General features: G+C 39.5%; 1 protein-coding gene across 2 annotated transcripts in view; it reads left to right on the plus strand.

Annotated features, from left to right (window-relative positions):
• The window catches only part of MID1 (midline 1), a 166,616-nt gene that overhangs the window by 43,209 nt on the left and 102,322 nt on the right, over positions 1-21,085 (plus strand). For both annotated transcript variants that reach the window (XM_005434512.4, XM_027798655.2), the window contains exon 2: positions 5,903-6,618. In XM_005434512.4, coding sequence (XP_005434569.1) covers positions 5,959-6,618 — 660 coding nt within the window. In that variant the 5' untranslated portion in view covers positions 5,903-5,958. The remainder of the gene's footprint in view (positions 1-5,902; positions 6,619-21,085) is intronic.

Here is a 21,085-nt window from a genome sequence, read left to right on the forward strand (position 1 = left end):
TTCTGTAGTGTTTTACTGTCAAAACATGACCTCAGTATACTGGAATTTTTGACACATTCATTGTTAAGTAGTTTTATATTTGTGGTGGGTTGACCCTGGCTGGATGCCATGTGCCCACCACGACCACTCTATCACTGCCCTGCTCAGCCAGACAGGGGAGAGAACATATAACAAAGGGCTAATGGATGGAGATAAGGACAGGGAGATCACCCACCAATTACCGTCATGGGTAAAATAGACCCAATTTAGGGAAATTATTTTAATTTATTACCAATCAAATCAGAGTAGGGTAATGTGAAATAAAACCTAAATCTTAAAACACCTTCCCCCCACCCCTCCCCTCTTCCAGGGTACAACGTCACTCCCAGTGTTCTCTACCTCCTCCCTGCCAGCGGCACAGCGGGACAGGGAATGGGGGCTGTGGTCAGTCCATCACACGCTGCCTCTGCTGCTCCCTCCTTCTCAGGGGGATGGCTCCTCACATTCCTGTCCTGTTCCAGCCTGGGGTCCCTCCCACAGCAGGCAGTTCTCCATGAACTTCTGCAATGTGAATCCTTCCCAGGGGCTGCAGTTCTTCACGAACAGCTCCAGCGTGGGTCCCTTCCACAGGATTTAGCCCCTCAGGAGCAGGCTGCTCCAGTGTGGGTCCCCCATGGAGTCACGAGCCCAGCCAGCAAACCTGCTCCAGCCTGGGCTCCTCTCTCCACAGGTCCGCAGATCCTGCCAGGAGCCTGCTCCAGTGCAGGCTGCCCATGGGGTCCCAGTGTCCTTCAGGCATCCACGTGCTCTGGTGTGGAGTCCTCCACCGTTAACCTCCGTGGGGTGAGGGGCACAGCCTGCCTCACCGTGGACTTCACCATGGGCTGTAGGAGAATCTCTGCTCCAGCACCTGAAGCACCTCCTCCCCCTTCTTCACTAACATGGGTGTCTGCAGAGTTTTTCCTCTCACGTAGTCTTACTCCTCTCTTCTGCCTGCTGCTGGTGTTGTGCAGGGTTTTGTTGCCTTGTTAAATACGCTGTCCCAGAGGAGCTGCCCCTGTTGCTGGCAGTGGTGACTCTGTCTTGGAGCCGGCTGGCATGGGCTCTGTCAGACATGGGGGAAGCTTCTAGCAGCTTCTCACAGAAGCCCCTCCTGTAGCTCCCCCCCCCCCCCCCAAAGCCTTGCTATGCAAACCCAGTACAATATTTTAGGTATTTTACCTCAGGCATTATGTTAACACTTCAGAAATATTGTGTTCTGGCATGAATGTACTGGGTTAAGGTCAAGAATGTTGCTTGGCAGTATCACACTATAATTACTTTGTTAATACAAGAAATGTAAATAATTACCAGTATTATTGATCATCTAGGTAACACCAATTAAAAACAGATAAATGTAAAGACCATGTCAGGACACCAGTCACCTTTCTGGTGAGCTTTCCTAGTGAGGCTGAAATGCCTTATCCAGATCCAATTTTAAAGAATGCTGTTAACCTTCTTGAAGTATTTTGTCAGTGTAGCATCACCAGGTACTATTGTTTTACTGCTGGATGTTTGTCTTTTTCCTAAGGATGTTAGTAGGATAATTTTTTTGGACATTAATTGTAATTTCCTGATTGTCATTTGGGTGTAGAGAGAGTGCTAGTCTGCGTACAGGACCCACATAGGGGTATTTGCTGTGAGAAGAGCTCCACATAGCAACACATGGTTTGCAATATTTTTCTAATGGCAGGTGATTTCTTCAGGATATAGAAGTGTGTTGCTTCCTGTGAGGAAGTGCTTACAGTTCTGGTTCATGGAAGTCTCCCCCCACCAACACTTTCTGGTATCTTTGTCTTGCTGCTTCTATATACTGTTCTCTGTACCTAAAACTTAGGGATCATCCATACCACTGGCACTCCCAGCAAGGAAAAATCAAGAGTCAGCCTTCAGTCAACCATGCGCTGATTTCAGGGACACCTAATCACCAGATTTTCCTATAAATAATAGTGTTTCAAAAAGCAGTGAACTGTGTATTTTATGTACTACTCAGGAAATGTGTTTTGGGGCTTCAATTACTAGGGTCTCATTGAGATTAGTGGTAACAGTCCTCTCCATGTTGGTAGTATCTCTGATCCATAACCTTTCGAGTATAAAACAAGTGGAAGGTATAATACACAATTTTTGCAACATAGCATTGCATCCAGTTATGAAAGTGCTTGAGGTTTTATTTTTTCTAACCTGTTCAGCTCTACTGGTACTTCACATACTAAAATTTATCTAGTTCAGCTTTAGTTTTCATTTCTCTCATGTCTCTCTACTTCTGAAAAGCTTTGAGTGTGCTTCTGTGCAGCTGAAGGTATTAATTAATACCACCTGAAAAATATATCGTGCTTAAAACAAGAGGTACAAAGATGCTAATTCCACTAGGGTTGGTAGAAGTCATGTCATGAACTACACTGAGATGGGGTTTTCATTTACTGTTTTGCTTGCCACATAATGCATAACTAATCATTATGTGCTGGGGAGATGTCACAAATCCAAAGTACTTAAGCATATTTTTGATTTTTTAAATAACACTTTTCTTTTGACAATCGCTTTTCTTTGATATCTGTTCTTAAAACTACCTCTTGTGGGTAGGAAAATAATACTAAATTCAATGACATTTTGGTAATAGTATAATTTTCTGCCAGTAATTTCATATTTTTGCAAAAATGAAATTATGTACTTGAAAATCCTTCTTTCCCTTCTGTGTCTGGAGGCTGTCTATGTGGCTTTCAATTTATGGGCCATGCTGAGTATGGAATACAACCATGTGCATATATAAACCATGCATATCAAGTTTCTGCCTAATCTTCCAGTTTACTGTAGCTATGGATTCTCTACCACTCTCAAAAAAAAAAAAAATACTGAATACAAAACCTTAAGGCAAGGGCCAGTGAGTTTGAAAGATTTTGTAGCTGGATCAGCAGCATACTCAACACTTCAGGCAGCAACCTAAAAGTGAAAGCAGAAATGCAGTTGATTAAAGAGTAATCACTGGATTGCCCAGAATATACAGCCCCTCTTCAGTGCCTCTTAAAGGATTCATTATTCAGTCCCAGATGCAGTGTGTTTTGGCTTATTGGCAATTGCAAATGAAAACAGGGAAATGTCATTTTTTGGGGGGTTTCTATCAGTGTGCTCAGCTTTGATTACCTTGGAAGATAGGCTTTTATTCCAAGACGTTTACATTCTAAGATCAGATTTTGGCACTCTTGCTCATACTGAATAGCATTAGTCAGGGCTGAGCTGCTGCTCATTCAGGTCAGATAGATCAGAATTAGTCATCAATTGAGACGGTGGTATTTATGTAGAGCCATGATGGTGATTCAAACGTCTTTCCGTGAGGCAGTGATGCAAATGTTTTTCTGCTGCTTTTATCTGTCCCTCTCTTTTATATGAGTACTGTAAAAAAGCCCTTGGTTAAAAAAAGTGCTTTAAGAAGGAAACTGAATGAATGAAACGGTTTGACACAAGAAGGAGCAGGAGGGATTTTGTACAGAAAAGACAGCATGGAAGAAAGCCTTGTATTCCAAACACAGTCCTAGGAAACAAACCCGAAATGTTGGCAGGTTTTCACTGGACTGCCAATAGATGAGCAACGATTAGTTTGCCTTTTTAAAATATTGTCTCCTGCCAACCCCAAATCCCCTTCTCCCATTTCCAGCGCAGCATTCAGCCTGCAAGATAAGTGGATGATGAGGTACACAGTTGTGGTGTGGAAGGGATTCAAACAATGTGAATGAGATTTTGATCTTCTGGGACTTCTGTAAGACACAGTGAAGAGGAGGAAAGACAAACTGGTCTTCATTTGCAGAAAAGCCTTTCATCTCTTCTGTGCTGTGTGGCTGTGGCTGAGGAGACAGGAGGGGAGTTGTCTTCCTGCTTACATCAAATTGCCAGACCTTTAATTTTGACCAGATGCACCATGCAATTATGGCAGCTGATGGATAGTTAGAAATGAATTACTCTTTGGCAAACTAAACTTTATTTCAAGTAAGATCAGCATCAGAGAAGATACAGGAAAGCAAATTTTTTGATGGGGTCAGTGCATTTTTTAAATGCTCAGATTTCTTGGCAGAATAAAAGGAAGCATTAATGCAAAGAGGCAAAGTATCCTCATTTCTAAGCATACCTCTGGAGCAGACGCCTTGCTGCTCTTCCCACAGAGCAAGGAGGGCTACATACCGATGGGCGGTCTGAACCTTGCCTCTGTTCGCTGAACTTTCCTTTTGCTGTCATTCGTATTGGGGTTATAGGTAGCATTCCTGTCACTGCCACTGTGCTCCGCACACTAATTGTCATGAAGTACAGAAGGTTCAAACACGCTTGGTTCCCAAGGCTGCTAATGAGCCCTGAGCTCTCCTCACCCTTAATGAACCAAGGTTTGTTTTGGGGGGATTCTTGCCCATTCCTCCTTTTCCCTGGCCAGGGGAGGAGGCAAGAGTTCACACAACCGAACAATGACTTTACAGTGTAAGGACGATGCAGCTGTGCCATCTGAAGCCGTCCTCAGTTATGAGCAACAAAGCTTAAATAGATTGTACTGTGAAGAGGTACAGCTCTGTGAGTGTGAAGCATAGCTTTTGCTTCTGCTTCACTGACCTGTCTGCTTGCGGCGGTGATGGGCCCTTGACGGGAGCTTAGGCAGGGAGAGCTGCGTAGGGCGACTCTTTCAAAGCCACTCTCTGTAACACTGAGCACAGGAAAGGAAGCAAAATGAAGTTTCAGTTGATCATTGACGGGGGTGTACTGCTGTGTGTCCAGAAAATCCCATGCTCTCCATTTAAAAGTCATGGATTCCTGATCCACTTCAGGTTATTAATAAGGCTTCTAAAGCAAGTGGTAGTTCATAAGTTTTAGCCCTAGAGAGTACTCACACAAAAGCGAATGTACACAAACACACACACACACACACACAAACTCCTCCTAGGCAAATCACACATTTCACTGTCTCACTACACTTTACTATCTTAGTCTCTAGAGGTTCTTCTTGTACCAGAGGTTAGGATCATCAGAAATTTGGGCTAATCTACTGTTTACTGTTTACTTCCTCCATCTTCCTTAGGGCATTTCAATTACGATGCTCTGTGATCCTCTAGCTATGTTTATCTTACTACAAACATGTATACGTTATATATTTGGACATATGTATACAGCTACATATGCACAGAAGTACAGGTACATATAAATACAGTTGCATAGGTTCTTGAAATACATAAGAAGAGTATATTAGTATATGATATATTTTGAATTTTATTATTTACATTATATGTAAAATACCACATGCTTTCCTAGAAATATTTTTGCTTATATATGTTCAGATACATATTTACGCAAGTAAACACAGACATGTACTTTAAATGCTGTAATATGGCGATAATACCAGATGAAAATTTTAATCTGATAAAATAACTTTTTAAATTGTAATAGCCATCGTAAGGTTATCAGTTATAATACTCCAGACTAATCCTTGCACAATGCTATACAAAGGTGAAGTTTTTAAAAAAAGTTTTACTACTAGATGAGTGAAGCCAAAAGCAGCATCTGCTGAAGAAATCTAATTTTGCTGTAATAGGCTGTTCGAGGGTCATCATTCTGGGTTTTAATAATGCACAGAAACATCTGCTGTTTTCCTCGACAGCATGAGAGAGAAAGGGAAAGAAATGAAGAAGGAGCTTTGTTTTGCATTCTTAAGTGAACAGATGAGGGGAGGGGGGAAATAAAGCGGTTCGGTTTTAAATACCTTGATGTGTGCATATGCAGGTTCAAAACTTTGGATTGCTTTCCTGCCTGGTGTGGCGGGTTGATAGCCCTGAGAGCAGTGGTGAAAGTTGACAACCCCCCACGGCTGACCCCTCATGTTCTCTCTCGCCTAATCGAATTTTACGTGTGTTTCCAGATAGCTGATCAGCTTCCCTGGATTTCGCTGACGCCACAGGAAAGCTTTGCCTGAAGATGGAAACACTGGAGTCGGAACTGACCTGCCCTATCTGTCTGGAGCTGTTTGAAGACCCGCTGCTGCTGCCTTGTGCTCACAGCCTCTGCTTCAACTGCGCGCACCGCATCCTGGTCTCCCACTGCGCCACCAACGAGCCGGTGGAGTCTATCACCGCCTTCCAGTGCCCGACCTGCCGCTATGTCATCACCCTCAGCCAGCGCGGTCTAGACGGGCTCAAGCGCAACGTCACCCTGCAGAACATCATCGACAGGTTTCAGAAAGCCTCGGTCAGCGGGCCCAATTCACCCAGTGAGACCCGCCGGGAGCGGGCATTCGACAGCAACAGCATGTCGTCCTGCGAGAAGGTCCTCTGCCAGTTCTGCGACCAGGACCCTGCCCAGGAGGCAGTGAAAACCTGTGTTACCTGCGAGGTGTCCTACTGTGAGGAGTGCCTGAAAGCCACTCACCCTAACAAGAAGCCATTCACCGGCCACCGCCTCATCGAGCCCATCCCGGACTCTCACATCAGGGGATTAATGTGCTTGGAGCATGAGGACGAGAAAGTTAACATGTACTGCGTGACTGATGACCAGTTAATCTGTGCCTTATGTAAACTGGTTGGGCGACACCGTGACCATCAGGTGGCAGCTTTAAGTGAGCGCTATGACAAGCTAAAGGTTAGTGCTACCTATCAGCCTTTCTAGCCAAGCAGCGTGTGGTTGGGAAAGAGAGTGCCCTTTGGTTGCACGTTAAATTCCTCGTTTGGGTAGGGGTTGGGAAAGGTAGGTGTGCAGTCTCTAATTGAACAAGGTACACATACAGATCTATATGTGCACTTGCTCATCACCATTTAAAAGGTGTTGGATTTTGAAGGAAAGATTCCTCAGTTGTGCTTTGATTTGTCTATACTATCATAAGGAATATGCAGTACATGCTACTGTTTAGGTGAATTTTCTTATCTACCTACAGATTCATTTGTGGCAGCTGCCAAGGATTAGTGCGGACTGCACATACACAGGCGCTGATTAAAATGTCAGGCATTCTTAGCGTATTTCTGCTGTTGATTTTTTTTCATTTGGTTGCTTTCATTGTGAAAAGCCCTTTGCATCGCAGCTAACAGGAGATGCATTTATCTGTGCTGGCTTCAGGGATGCTAGCTGCCTGTCCAGCCAGGGAAACCAAGCGCCGGCTCCACTCTTCCCATGCTGCCTCCCACCCAGGCTTGCAGGTGGTGCAGTCCTGGAAACAAAACCAAAATTATTTCTGAGTTTCTTGTGGCATTCCCATGCTTCAGCAAGGTTGTGACACATCTCCTTCCAGGTAGCTGGGCAGCTCCAGCAGCCTCCTGGCCCTGAGCAGGTTACCCTGGGTGGGGTGGCAGTCGGCAACCTGGCCTCAGGGTGCTCTGGCAGCTCTCCAGGCTGCTGGCAGCGGCAGAGCTCATGCTGAACAGCAAGGTCAAGGTGAGTGGCCTCCCACCCACCTGGGTGTATGTTCCTCTCATGCCGATTTTGGTGCTGCTGCAGAGCAAAGGCAGGAATTATACATCCCATGCTTTCCTCCTCTCAATCCCTGCAGTTGTTCTGCCTGTGCTTGTGTGCAGCTGGGGGTGGATTTTTTAAAGGTGGACTGCAGTCAAGAAACTACAAGTGCAGAGGGCAAAGCTTATCTGCCAGCCTTCACACAGAATTTTGGATGTGGAAAAAGAAACTGAATTACTAGCTTTAACTAACTGCAAGGGTTTTCTTAAATACCTTCAGACAAAAATGTGTGGCTGCACACATCTATGATAACTTTAGGTAATTGCAAGTGAAAGCTGCATACACATGCTGTGTGGCTTTTGTGCCTTTATGCATGTGCAAACATGCAGATCATATCCTATGATTATATTAACATAATGGAAGACACTTCTTTACCTGGACCTGATAGCTTCCCTTCATTTCTTAAAAACTTCTTTCATTTAATATGGAGAAGTTCTTACTTTTGCTTTCTTTTCTTCTGAGTTGGTTTGTTATTTTAAAGGCAAGAGTTTAGCCACTGATAAAATGGGGCATGGACTATAAATGTGAATAGAAGATGCACACGCTTACAGTGCTTTTCAGTAATCCAATGCGTTTATGTCCTTAACAGGTGCTACAGTTTAGTAAGCTAAACAGTGTATTATTTATCAACTTTATATGAGTAGGAATACACTACTTAATGTGAAATACCTTCAACGTTAAATACTGGATAACTATATTTTTGAGGATGCAAAAAAGTAGTAAACATTTCTTAGTGTTGATGTACATAAATAGGGCAACTCTTCAAAGACTTTAAAAGGCATGAATTTTCTATTGACATCTTTGACTTAATATTGCAGATAGTTACAAAACAAAAATAAAAAAGAGGGTATTTTTGTATGATCTGTGGCTTTTCTGTGCAAAGATGCCTAAGCATACTCTGAAAGGGTATCTCAGACAGGGAAGTAACATTTATATTAGACATTACCCAGTTTAGCTAACTTGGCAGGAAGCCTAAACGAGTACTTTCCACCACTGTCCTTGAAGAGTAATTCAAGTACTAATTTAATGGTTAGTATAGGCCTAGTAAAATAATTCTTTCCTTATAATGGCAACTCCTAGAATTGTTTATAATACCTGTATAGGTTTTTTGAGATGTGGACTTTTTTTTGTACCCAAACTATCTAAAAGTAGTTTACACAGACAGTTATTAGTCTACATGAAACCCAGTTCCTGTCCTTTGTCATGAAGATGTCTGCTTCACTTTGCTAATGCCAACAATGACATCAGTCATGCCAATTATGCCAGTGATTATGACGTGTTTCTACCCTGAGCCCAGGAACAGTAGGCTAGGTGGTTTCCATCCAGAACCAGCATGCATTCGTAAGAATGTAATCTGAAAACCATGTCTTTCCTCATTGCCTCTTCCATCTCAGAAATTTGTGCTGTTTTATGTATCAACTGCAGAGAGTGAGGTTTTCAATTCCATAGATAGTCATTTATCCCTCAGGAGTAAAGGAATAATACCTGTTCAGTGTTTGGTAGCTGATGGGCAAGAATTTCAGGTCTATTTTCACATTCAGGCCTCCTCCATAAACAGTGACATGACCTCTTGAGTCACTGGTCTATGCTGCTAACATAAATCTTAGGTACAAACTTTCAGATGGTCTTTTTCAACTTAGAGATGATGTGCACGTGCCATTGGCACATTCAATGTTCAAGCAGATCAGAAAATCCCCACCTAAAAAACCATGTTGTTGACTGCTGTATTGCTGCTGCGGGTTTTTATTATATCTGAGGGTTGATATAAAGGCTATTCAAATCTTAAAAAAAAAAATATCTGAAAGAATGAGTGTGCAGTAGCCACTAGTATAGAGAATTCATTTAAAAATGGGCGTCACTTGTATGTTTAAAAAAGAAAAGCAGCACCACTTAAGTGACACTTTCTTTTTTTGTGATTCTTCTTTTTAAATCGACACATTGTTAATGCTAACAACAGCAACTGGTGTTGCTATGGGCATCAAGCTATGCTAATCACTTGCATTCTCTTCCACTGGTGTTACTAATTGTTTCAACAATATCTCACCCTTCATTAAGCATAGGACAAAAGATGCCATTACAATCTAGCTCCTTTTGTGACAAAAATGAAACTGCTTAATTAGGAGTTCTGTACACTTGTCCAGCAGAGGTGTCTACACTGATGTGTTTAATAGTCAATGTAACAGCAATTGTGGGCATCTCAAAATGAGAAAGTGTTTTCTTTTGGCAACTGTGGCTCCAATGCTGAGAGGGGCTTTTCTTTCTTGACTTGCACTGGGGTGGAGGGGGTTGAGGACACTTGTGTTCTTCCAGGAGCAGTCTTTTCTTGCTTAGCTACGCAACTACAGGATATACCTTCACGCTTATGGTTGATTTAGTGTTTATAGATGTGTTTAGAGTTTTTTTTAAAAAAAGTAGGTCATAGACAGATGCATATTAAAAATGGGAAAATGATAAATGATGACCAAAACAGAGAACAGGAAATATCCTGGTGATACACTGAATTTATGGGTGGTGGTCAAAATTGTGGTATAAATTAGAAATAATTTTTAGTTTCATAAAAAATGAGGGCTTTAAAAATAGAAAATGCAAATGCTTATGCTTACACCACCATATTACCTCAAAAAAAATATTTATGGCTAGTTACTCTTGATACTGATTCTTTGCTTTTTGTCTTGTTGCAATGGAAAGGAAAAGACAGTTTAAAAATATATTCGTTTTTTTCAGAGAAAATTCATAGAATTACCATTGTTCTATAGATATATTTATACTCAAGGAATTGATAAGAAAACTGAAAAGATTCATTTTGAACAATGGGGAGAAGTTACATGGTGTGGATGGAAAGATATCACTCATTTAGTGTTGGTGAAGGCCCATGAAGACGTGTAAAAAAACCGAAGATAGACAGTAAACCACATTTTTAAATGGTGTAAAGCCAGGATAACTCCATTCAAAGCAATGTTTTTCCTTGCTTTCATATTTACTGAGAATCTGACTGTTGATGCATACGTTCTTGCCAAAAAAGAATTTTGGCACAATGTTTGTACTGCTTTGTCAAGAAAGATCTTTTGTTGAATGGAACTGCTGTAGGTTAGCTGTGCTTCTCCATATTTTTCTTTGAATGTTATTAGTGTTGACGTGTATTGGGCATGTTTATGAAGGCAGGGCAGCTCTCTGAATGGCAGTCCGAAATTCCAGGAACAAAAGGGACCTTCTTGTTTGCTTGGTTTTCACCTAGTTTTAGTGGCAGAATCCATACACATCTATTGATCCTACACTGTTGATTCAGGATGCAAGGATCTGTTTTTCTACAGTGTGTCGATTCAATTACTGACAAATATTTTTTTGGTGGGAGGCAGACATAAATTCTTCCCATGTAGGGAGAACTGCATTCAGCTCTTAGAAGTGTTACTGTGTAAAGGTAGGAGACTTTGTCGAGTCCACAGCTTCTACAAATAGAGCACCAAAATATGTCTGCTTCCCTGCTATGTATGTTATTAATTAAAAAACTTTTCATATTTAAATTTCTTTGCAGAATACAGGCAAAATATGTGTTGAAGCTTTCCAAATGTTTTTTTCTGGCATTATCTTGTAGTTGCAGCTTTATCATTAATTGGTATACTACAATACCATAAGAACCCAGCGCTCAGTTCTTTGCTGTACAAAGAGTGGGTTTGACCATCTGGAAACATTGGTTTCTGGATTTACATATAAATATATTTTGCACATACAAGTAAAAGTGTGTCTATATACATTGTATTCATTTTATGTGCATATTTATAGTGCTTCTTTAGTATATAAAGGCAATACTACCTATGTTTCTATTGTCATGGTTTAACCCCAGTTGGCAACCTAGCACCAGGCAGCCACTTGCTCACTCCCCCTGACCCAGAGGGATGGGGAGGAGAATGGGAAAGGAATGTAAAACTTGAGGGTTGAGATAAGAACAATTTAATAATTTAAACAGAATAAAAAGGTAATAACAATAGTAACAATAATAACAACAACAATAATAATGATGATGATGATGACAGTTATAATGGAAAGGTGGGGGAAAGGATAAAATCCAAAGGAAAAGGGAGAAAGGAAAACAAGTGATGCACTGTACAACTGCTCACCACCCGCTGACTGATGCCCAGCGAGTCCTTGAGCAACAATCTCCCTGGCCCCACCTAAGCCCCCAGTTTATAAACCAAGCATGTTGTTCCATGGTATGGAACACCTCTTTGGCTGGTTCAGATCAGCTGTCCTGGCTGTGTCCCCTCCCAGTCTCTTGTGCCCCTCCAGCCCTCTCGCTAACAAGGCCCAAGAACCCAAAATCTTAGTATAAACATCAACCAGCAACAACTAAATCCATCAGTGTGTTATCAACATTGTTCTCACATCAAAGCCACAGCACAGCACTGTACTAGCTACTAAGAAGAAAGTTAACTCCATCCCATCAAAACCTGGACTTGTGTATATAGATTTGTTTGTCTAGCATAGAAATACATGTAAATTCTAATAATGTCTAAGTTCATGAATATCTGGAATCTGGGATTTGAATAAATACACACATGCCTATATTTTAAGTAAATATATACAGTTTCATATACATGTGTGGGTCAGTAAAAAATATATTTGATCATATATATATATAAACTACACATTAATTGTTACTTGGTATATGGTTTTGATATATCTTTTTTTAGTAGCTGAATATTTTGACATCTAAATTTATAGTTTCCTCGTGTACCCTTTTACTTTACTAACTTCTTTTTTTAAAAGAAGTTAACTAAAAAAATTCCAACTGATACGTAAAGACATAGTATATCAATATTATAGTTATATATGTTACTAAATGCTTAGATAAGTGGCACTTTCCCTTATGTTGTACTTAAGAGATTCAGAGTATTGAAAGTTACTTTCTGTAGTGTCCTTTATTCAGGTTTAACATATAGTTTAAAACACTATATCCAACCTGCAAAAATGTGGAACTTGTGGACTTTCATTATTATTACATTATTATTAAATTAGATGCAGCTTGATGTTATTACTAGATCATTATTAGATTAGATACCACTTAGCAGATATTTCTTTGTATTAATTTTTGATGATATTAAAAAGATGAATGGTCACATCTGTTAGTATAGAATATTATCTCCTATTACTTAGCCCAGAAATAGATGCAAAAATGTAACTAACTTGCTATGCTTCAGTATTTGCAGAGATACAAAAATATTAAGGTATTGCATGGAAGAGCATCACTATAGGAATGAACTTCTGTACTACAAATGTTTTCCAGCTACACTTATTTTATTACATAAATATATAAATATTAAGGCAGACTTTTGAACATTCTCTCTCTTTAGTGTTGTCTCAAGTGACTGTGTTTCCTCCATCTGGTATTTATTTGTTGGAGTTTAGAAGGATGATAGAAAATGTCAATACAGTAATAACATTAGTCCTTTTCAGGGGAGTAGTTTGGTTGGGGTTTTTTTTGTAAACTTTAGACCGTTTTGCATAGTTTGAAATTCCTTGTGTTTATGACTGTGGATAATGAACCATGACTTTATAATAATTATAAGTACTATGAGATTGTTTCTATCTATCTATTGAAGATCCTTTAAATAATATAAGCCATAGTTTTTGAAGATTTACTTTCACAAATGTAACAGTTGACAAATCTTTCAAAACTGTTCACATATTACTTACTTCCTTTGATTTTTAGTGGAAATGATGGTGTTGAGGGCATAATCTATTCAGGAAGAACAAGAGAAATGAAATTGTAAATAGTACAGCATTATTATCTTTGTTCTCATGACTCTGGTGTTCAGTGAAGCCAGACCAGGCATTAAGTAAAATGTATTTTTGTAGTCTTCCATGGCACTGGTCCAAGCTGTTCAGATAACAGACTTAAAGTCCATGTTCTAACTCTGAATTTGCTCATTGTAATGACCTCTTGACTGACCCTTCGTTTCTTATACTTTTTTTGATAATATGATGCTTGAAATTTGATGGTGGAATATAATGCACAAGAGATACTTGCTCAGGATGAAAATTTGTGTTTAAACAATAAATAATAAAGCAAGGAAAAAAGCAATAAAAATGGAAATTAAGCAAATGGATGAGGTTAAGGGCAAATAACGAACCATTTTATAACATTGGGCACAGGCTGACCCTTTGTTTAGGAAATGTAGTGTCTACCAGAGTAACAGAGCTGGTAACAGGAAAAGTTACAAACAAGTGACCTTTCAAAGGCAGAACATTTACAGGGTTTATCATAACAGTACATTTTCTTATAACTGATATATAGAATGAGTAAGTTCATTCTTTCAGTGCTTTACCGGGGAATAAAAATCCCAAAATACCAAATTACCAGAAAAAAAATCCTAAAATCTGGATGTAAATATCTCCCAAATAAGCACTGCAGAACACTTAATATTTCAGAATTCTCTCAAGCTTTAATTTAATATGTTCAATTACTCCATGAAGAGAAATCCAGATTACTTTAACCCTGCCCTGTAATGACACACAATTGTAGGAGCATGATTAAAGCATTTTAGTTCTTCATCTTATGTTGAACAGTTTTCATTACATAGTCTATTTTTTTTTGTATTGCCTGATCTTAAAACACAAATACAACAATGATCCCAGTACACTACTTTCCATTTCAGGCTTTACAAGTGTACATCTATAATGATTTTCTTTGGCCCTCTTTTTTTTCAGCCAGCTGTACACTTCCTAGTGAAATGATAATACTTGTATGTATCCTCATTGCTGTGAACCTATACATAGGGGTTCATACCTATCAGAAACAGTGCCTAATTTGGACAGCCTGAATAGTCCGTGGAGAGGGAATCTCCTCCAGAAGGTTATGGACTGGAAATCTGTGTTGGGTTGCTGAAGAACACTTTGGACTCAAAGCCTGAAACAGGTGATGAGACCATGTGTTCCCTCTTCCTCCCATCTGTATTTACTTCTCCCCAAAACCAGCCATCCAGCCCTGTATCTCCCTTGATATGCCTTGACCCTCCATGCAGGAAACCTTTTCTTTTGCTGGGAAGGACGTTGTTGCCCTCGAGAGCAAGCACCCACACTGAGGACGTGGGGTGAGGGGATTCCTGCCTGTCACAGCTTTCACATCTCATTTATAATGTGCTCTTGCGAATCAGACAGAGCCTGCTCTGTTTTCCAGTTACCTGAAATCGGTGAAAAATGAAGGAGGAGCAAAGAAAATGGAAAATTAGATTATTTTATCATAGTGTGACTATACCGAGTTATTCCTAGACCTTCTGTAAATCCTTACTTAAGCAATTCTTACCCTTCTACAATATAAATGCTTAATAGAAAGTCTTCATCACTAAATGCTTAGAACATTTGGGGTAGTTAATAAATAATAGATCACTGACTTTCCTAATGATATACCTTGATGGTGCCAGCAGAATTGCTTTTTACAATAGCCTTTTTTAAATTTCTGCAGGCTGGAGTGGAGGTATCACTTGTTTTATGAGTATCTCCTTTGTGTGGGATGTTGGTCCTATGCAATATCCCGGTTTATGACTGTGGAAGGAAAGCATGTGCAGGTTGTTTAATGCCTCGGACAAAAGTGCTCAAGGGACTGGAGCTCTGGCCTGCCTCTGTACTTCATAGGTCCCCTCTGTTAGAACTTTGTGACCCACTTTCAGCTGTCCCCAGTTGCCAAGATTTGAGACTGTCATAATTGCACTGCAAAATTTAGAAGATGCTGTGCCTCTTCCTTGCACTGGTTTGCATATACACCTTGTCATCTTTGAAAGAGCTCCATGAGATTCTGAGCACTGCAAACTGGAAAGGGAAGAAAAATGGGCAAGCAATGGGTCCATAGCCAGGAGTATGATTCTGTAGAAATATTTCCCCATCCATCTCAATTACAGCACTATGGCACTTGCAGATTTTTTGGGCTATTTATGTGTTTGTATTGAGTGCATGCTCAAAGTTGCATCAGTTTGACTTTGAAAGCAACAGGGTTTGGTGGTTTGGTTTTTTTCCGTGCTTACAACATTTTTATTTTTGGAGAAATGAAAATTTCCTGCCAAAATGTAATCTCAGTCTTCTCTTTTTAAACTTTGCAATTTTAGCTTCCTTACAGTTTGTTGGCCATAATAACATAAATTAGCAGTATGATCCTATAATTATATTTTACAGTATGAGAAGGATCAAATTCAGCACAGATGAGAAATGTAACTGGAGTGCCTATGACTAGCTTTTTCCTTTGTGATTTATCTGTTCAGTTAGTTGTGATATGGAGAATGATCTTGGTAACTATGACAGACCCTCATCCATAGCCTTTTAGTGGCCTACAGAACACTGGCTGCAAAACCCAAATGCTGCAAATTTGAAAAGGCAAGGATATTTTGGTGGAATAATATACAACTTCATCTCTATTTGGGGGAAGAAAAAAAAAAAAAAGAAATCTGTAGCATTTGCAACTTTGGAATAGATGGTATTCCACTCTACTATCATCTCTGCCAACCACATCTGTAAAGTATAGAAATTCTATTTTACTTAATTTTACTATGCTAATTCCCAAAGGCTCAATTCAAAAAAACTCCTGTAATGTAAGATTGTACAATTACATGAGATGTAACCCCAGCTTCAAGAAATAGTCATTCAACTATGCTTAGAACTAAATACAAAAGCAAGCATGACAGGTATGTGGAAATTTTATATGGTTACAGTAATATTCAGGCAAGCTGTTGGCATCGTGTAATGGGTAAGATTAAATAAGAAAAAAGTTTTACATTAATATTGGCTAGTTTCACTAGTCAGTGGAGGCACTACTATTTGATTTCTTATAATTACTGTGGGTTGAAATACAATAGCCTCACTCCCCCTTGTTACTACACTGAAAGGCCTGGATTCTTGTGATTTTCATCTAGAAGAAGAGGTCCCAGTGCAGCTCCTGGCTCTGTATGTCCTGTCTTATGTGCCAGTCTAATAAATTAATTCTGATGTCCAAACTCAGTTATAGTTATAACAGTACTTCTATTGACTGAAAATTTACACTCCCTAAGTTTGAAAAAAGAGCTGAAATGTAAGATATTCAAAAATATGAGCAAATCTCTATCTCATATCTTCTGAGGTGGAGATTCTCTTCTATCTCATCAGTGTTTCAGTTTTTATTTCTTAATGAAGTTATGGTTTATGACATTTTTTCCCAAAGGGTATTCTAAATAAAATGAAAATAAAAACCTGGTACAATGAGAAGAAATCTTCCACATAATTTATGCAAGAGTTCATGTCAATTACAATAAACAGTAATAAAATGTATAGTCCTTTCTTTAAAAGCTAAAGAGTACAAAGGGACCTTTTCAATACCATTACTTACTAGTGCCATACTGCATGAATCATTTCTTACACTATTACTTACTGTAGGCTCACCAGTTGTGGGTGATAAATCATTGTTAATACTAAGCAGATGAAGATGGGAGCAGCAATCTGCTTTCAGGCTGAGTGAAGAGATGGGAAGGACAGGGGATGGAACTCCTGGGTCCCAGGATGGATATCAAGATGGGATTGTTAATACACCTGTTGTTCAGAGGTGTGCCTAAAATCATAAGCCACTCCAGCATATTTTTCTATGTATTTTTCCATAATTTGCACACATTTTGAAATATATACTTTAAAAGTATTAAATTTCCATTTTTGCCTCAACTTCTATTTTTGCCTCAGAAGATAAACATTAACGTGTTCATCTACAAATGAGCTGGAACATCTCTGATGTCAGATAGTACTGGACGATTTCTTAGCACTCTCAGGATACCAGACCTGGAGGAAGCAATGGCTAATTTGAAGCTGATGAAGAAAAAAAATAATAAAAATGCTTCCCTGATCAAAATAATCCAGCTTTTCTCTTTTTTCTAAAAGTATCTACATATATGCAAACTAAACTTAAGACTTGTCAAACTCTCCTGTTTATGCCATGCAGTTTATATTAAGATTTCATGGTATCTATGACTAACATTGTCAATTCAAGCTTGCAGTGCATTTGAACACCAGAGAATTTCTCCATATCTAAGTCTAGCTGATAGGCCTAGCTGATATGTAAAATCAGTTAAAAAAGGAAAGTAAAAAAGTAAAAAAGGAAAGATATCATCTTTCTTAAATACTAAGAGAAATGAAAATATCATGCAACAAAGTAAAAGAGAAGAACCTACATTGTTGTATTGGTTATATCGATTAATGTTCTTTTGGTAAGCACCCAGCCCTTTTTTACTTTAAGACCAGCTGGCAGTTGCTGTAGGTTCCTGCATTAAAGTAGTCTCCCCACTGAAACACGTCTCTGCATTTCTGGAGACATACTGGCTATTTTGAAATGTGAGGCTATACACCCTAGTTTTGTTATTTGCTATGATACAGTCAATCTTTAAGTAGAGATTAAAGGCAGGCAGCTGTTCAGAACATATGTGTCTCATGGTAGAAGCATTAAGCAGACTTGTTAGGCTATAGCTAATGACAGTGTGCAAACTTTATTTTCAGATTAAGCCAGCAGCATATGGAAAATATAACACATTCAAACTGAATTTGAGCAATATCTATCTTAATAATCAGTTACTAAAGAGAAGATGACGTATTGATCAGTGTATGGATGATGGTTCATCTGAGTAGGTATTTAAAACATTTTATTTGTGGTCCAAAGACTCTAAACACATGCATGCAAGAAATGCCTTCAAAGGAATAGTTGAAGGGACTATTAAAATAGTATCTGACTGACATCATCTGTTTTAAAAAACCTAAAATTTGTCAATCCAAAAATAGATTTTTCAATGCCTTTGAAAAGGAAAAAATATATGTGTAGATATGCAAGAGATTGGTAGAGGTGAATGCTTAGGAGGGAAAGCCCCTGTGTTTTTCTAGTAGTCATAGACCTCCTGGTCACTATATGGTCTTTGATGCGGTCCCTGCATCCCATGTGTAGGCAGCTGCTGGGGGCTGCAGGGGCAGTGGGTCACTCCAGGATGGCTCTACCAATGCTGGGCTCTCCTGTTGCACAGGGTGTTCTTCAGCTTGGCAGGAGTGAGACACATTTGCTTTTCTGTAAGTAACTGCTTGCTGTTAGAAGGATAGCACTGAGGGTTCAAATTCATCTGTACGTCGAAAACTCTGCCATTAAGGGAGCTCCTGCATTGAGGCCTTTTTTCATACCCAGGCTGATAGGCGCCCACTTCCAAAAGGACCCACTTCAGATGGTTGGTGAATGCAAGCTTTGGGTGAATTTTTATGGTGATGCAATTTTTTATTTCATGTGTCTTAAGTATGGGTAGGCATTGTTCTCTTCTCTGAATTTGATTACAACCTTCAACTTAAAAAAATACACTGCAGCTTGGGGGCAAAGGGACATTATATTAGACATACAATAATGTTTTCACCCTCTTTTGAACATTTCCTGTGATCATTCTTGAGGAAAAAGTGACCTTTCCATTCAGTTTCACCAATTAGAGCAGCAACCATGAAGCTTTTTTGTGGTTTTTACATTGTCTTTCCATCTGCTGAATTAGCTTTCTTTTCACACTTGGTAGACATGCTCAGGCTCTCCCGAAATTCCGATGCACTGAAATTCTTATGCAGGCAGGATGCTATGAATTACTGTAATTCTTTTTGAGTAACAATGTTATCAGAGGAATCTTTTTGTACCTCTCTAATTTATGTGCTTACTTCCAGCTTTGTCCTTATTTATACAAGTTGAAAAATCTTGGTCTGAACATATAGTGAATTACTCTAGGTAATACCACCTCCTTAGATTAATTCTTTTCTTGTAATCTCTTTTGTTAAAGAGGGCTGGGTAAGGAGAGTGATAAGCTCATAAACCATTTTTCTGAACACCTGAAAAATATTTAAATGAAGTTTTAATTTTGAGCAGTTTTAAATGTGTTGTTGCTCTGCCTAAATCAGTTTGCACATTCTCACTTGAAAGCAATGTAATCTTTCTGCCAAATATACCACTATTACTCTTTAGGAAAAATCAAACAAAACAAAAAAAAAAAAAGCCAGCAAAATACCTGATTTGGAGTTCAGCTCTAAAACCTTATGACGCTTAATTTCAGTACTGTTAAAGTCAGTGAAGGCTTTAGATTTTAATGTGTACAATATCAAAATAACTTTGAAAAAATTAGGAAGCAATTTTAGTCTAATTGCTGCCTCTATTGTGTGCAAGGTTGAGTGTTTGCAGTATAGGGGTACAAGTAAATTGTTGGGTTACAAGCAAATGATTGTCACAAGTTACAAATTCAGATGTGGGAGAGCTTATTTTGTAATGACTCTGCTTACAGCTAGCAATGAAACTGTCACTCCAAGTAAGAAAACAATAGAAAAGTAAAGGGGAGGATGCTTGGTTTTCACGTATTATTTTTTTTTCTTGACATATTTTAAGCATGGTAGGAACCCTAGCTCACCCTGAAGTTCACGACAGGAGTGCCTTATTAAATGACTCCTGCTTGCAAAATGGGCTCTGGATCTGCTGTCACATGTTTTCCTTGAAGGAACTCGTTTCCTTCCTGAGGAGGTCTGCAAGGTCAGGCAAATATCCGATCTTGGAAGCTGCCTGTCTCAAAGTTTCTCTCTCTGAGTCATTATTTCTACATAAAAATGCATAGGGTAAGTTGGTTAGAAATCCTGGAGTGTAGCTAAGTGCTTCAGTAATGGGAAGCCATTTCAAACTGGGCATGCCAAGGTGGAAGAAAAGTGTTTTGAAGTTTTGGGGTTTTCTCTTATTTAGTATATATGTGATTTCAGTATTCTTCTTCAAGAGTCAGAATTCATGTAGTTGGTTTCCAGTGCTCTGAAGAGGCTTGGTAGTGTCAATAAAAGTGCCTTCTGTCCTTTCTTTAAAATTTGGCTCTTTTACTACTTTTGCTGTATGTTTACAGTATACCAACTGCTGGCCTCAGGTACATCAACAGAATCCCACGTTGCTTCAGCAGATGTTATTGGATTGTTTGATTATTTTTACTGATTATTAATTTATTATGTACTTATTACTGACTGTTTGGGGTTTTCCTTATGAATACTATTGGCACTCAAGAGTACATTATGGGATCACTGAACTGATTTAGCAAGCCTGCTGCTGCCAACAAATGGTGCACCCTGTCACGTCATTCTCCCTGCCTTTTCTGCACACTGCTGTCATCCCGCTGAAGCAGCTCTGGCACTGGTGCGACCCGTGGGTGAACTGATTCCCTGCATTTTCTGCTTGGCAGCGAGTAGGCCTGGCAGTGCGATGGTGCAGGCACGCCTGAGGTGGCACCACTGAATCTACTCCATTTTCTCCCTCTTTAGACACCCAGCCATCTTCACTGACTGCACAAGTGTACTCTAGGAAGACTGCTGTGTGAGATGCTGATAGTTAGATGCACAAGTCAGGTGCCTAAATTACAATTTCCCAGCAGCCAAATCAATTTCATGGCTAGTTTCTGTGCATCCACCATTTTCCCCCTCCTGTAGCAGTGCACTCCCACCTCCTCCTCAGCATCTATGACATGCCTGTCCAACTCCACCCTGAGGTATGACAGCTCTCAAGGTCAGTAAAAAAACAACTCTGCATAATAAGTGAACAATTTTCTGTATGTCTAGCAAGTTGAAACGGCTC

This window comes from Falco cherrug, chromosome 2, assembly GCF_023634085.1.
Source record: "Falco cherrug isolate bFalChe1 chromosome 2, bFalChe1.pri, whole genome shotgun sequence".
Taxonomy (NCBI): Eukaryota; Metazoa; Chordata; class Aves; order Falconiformes; family Falconidae; genus Falco; species Falco cherrug.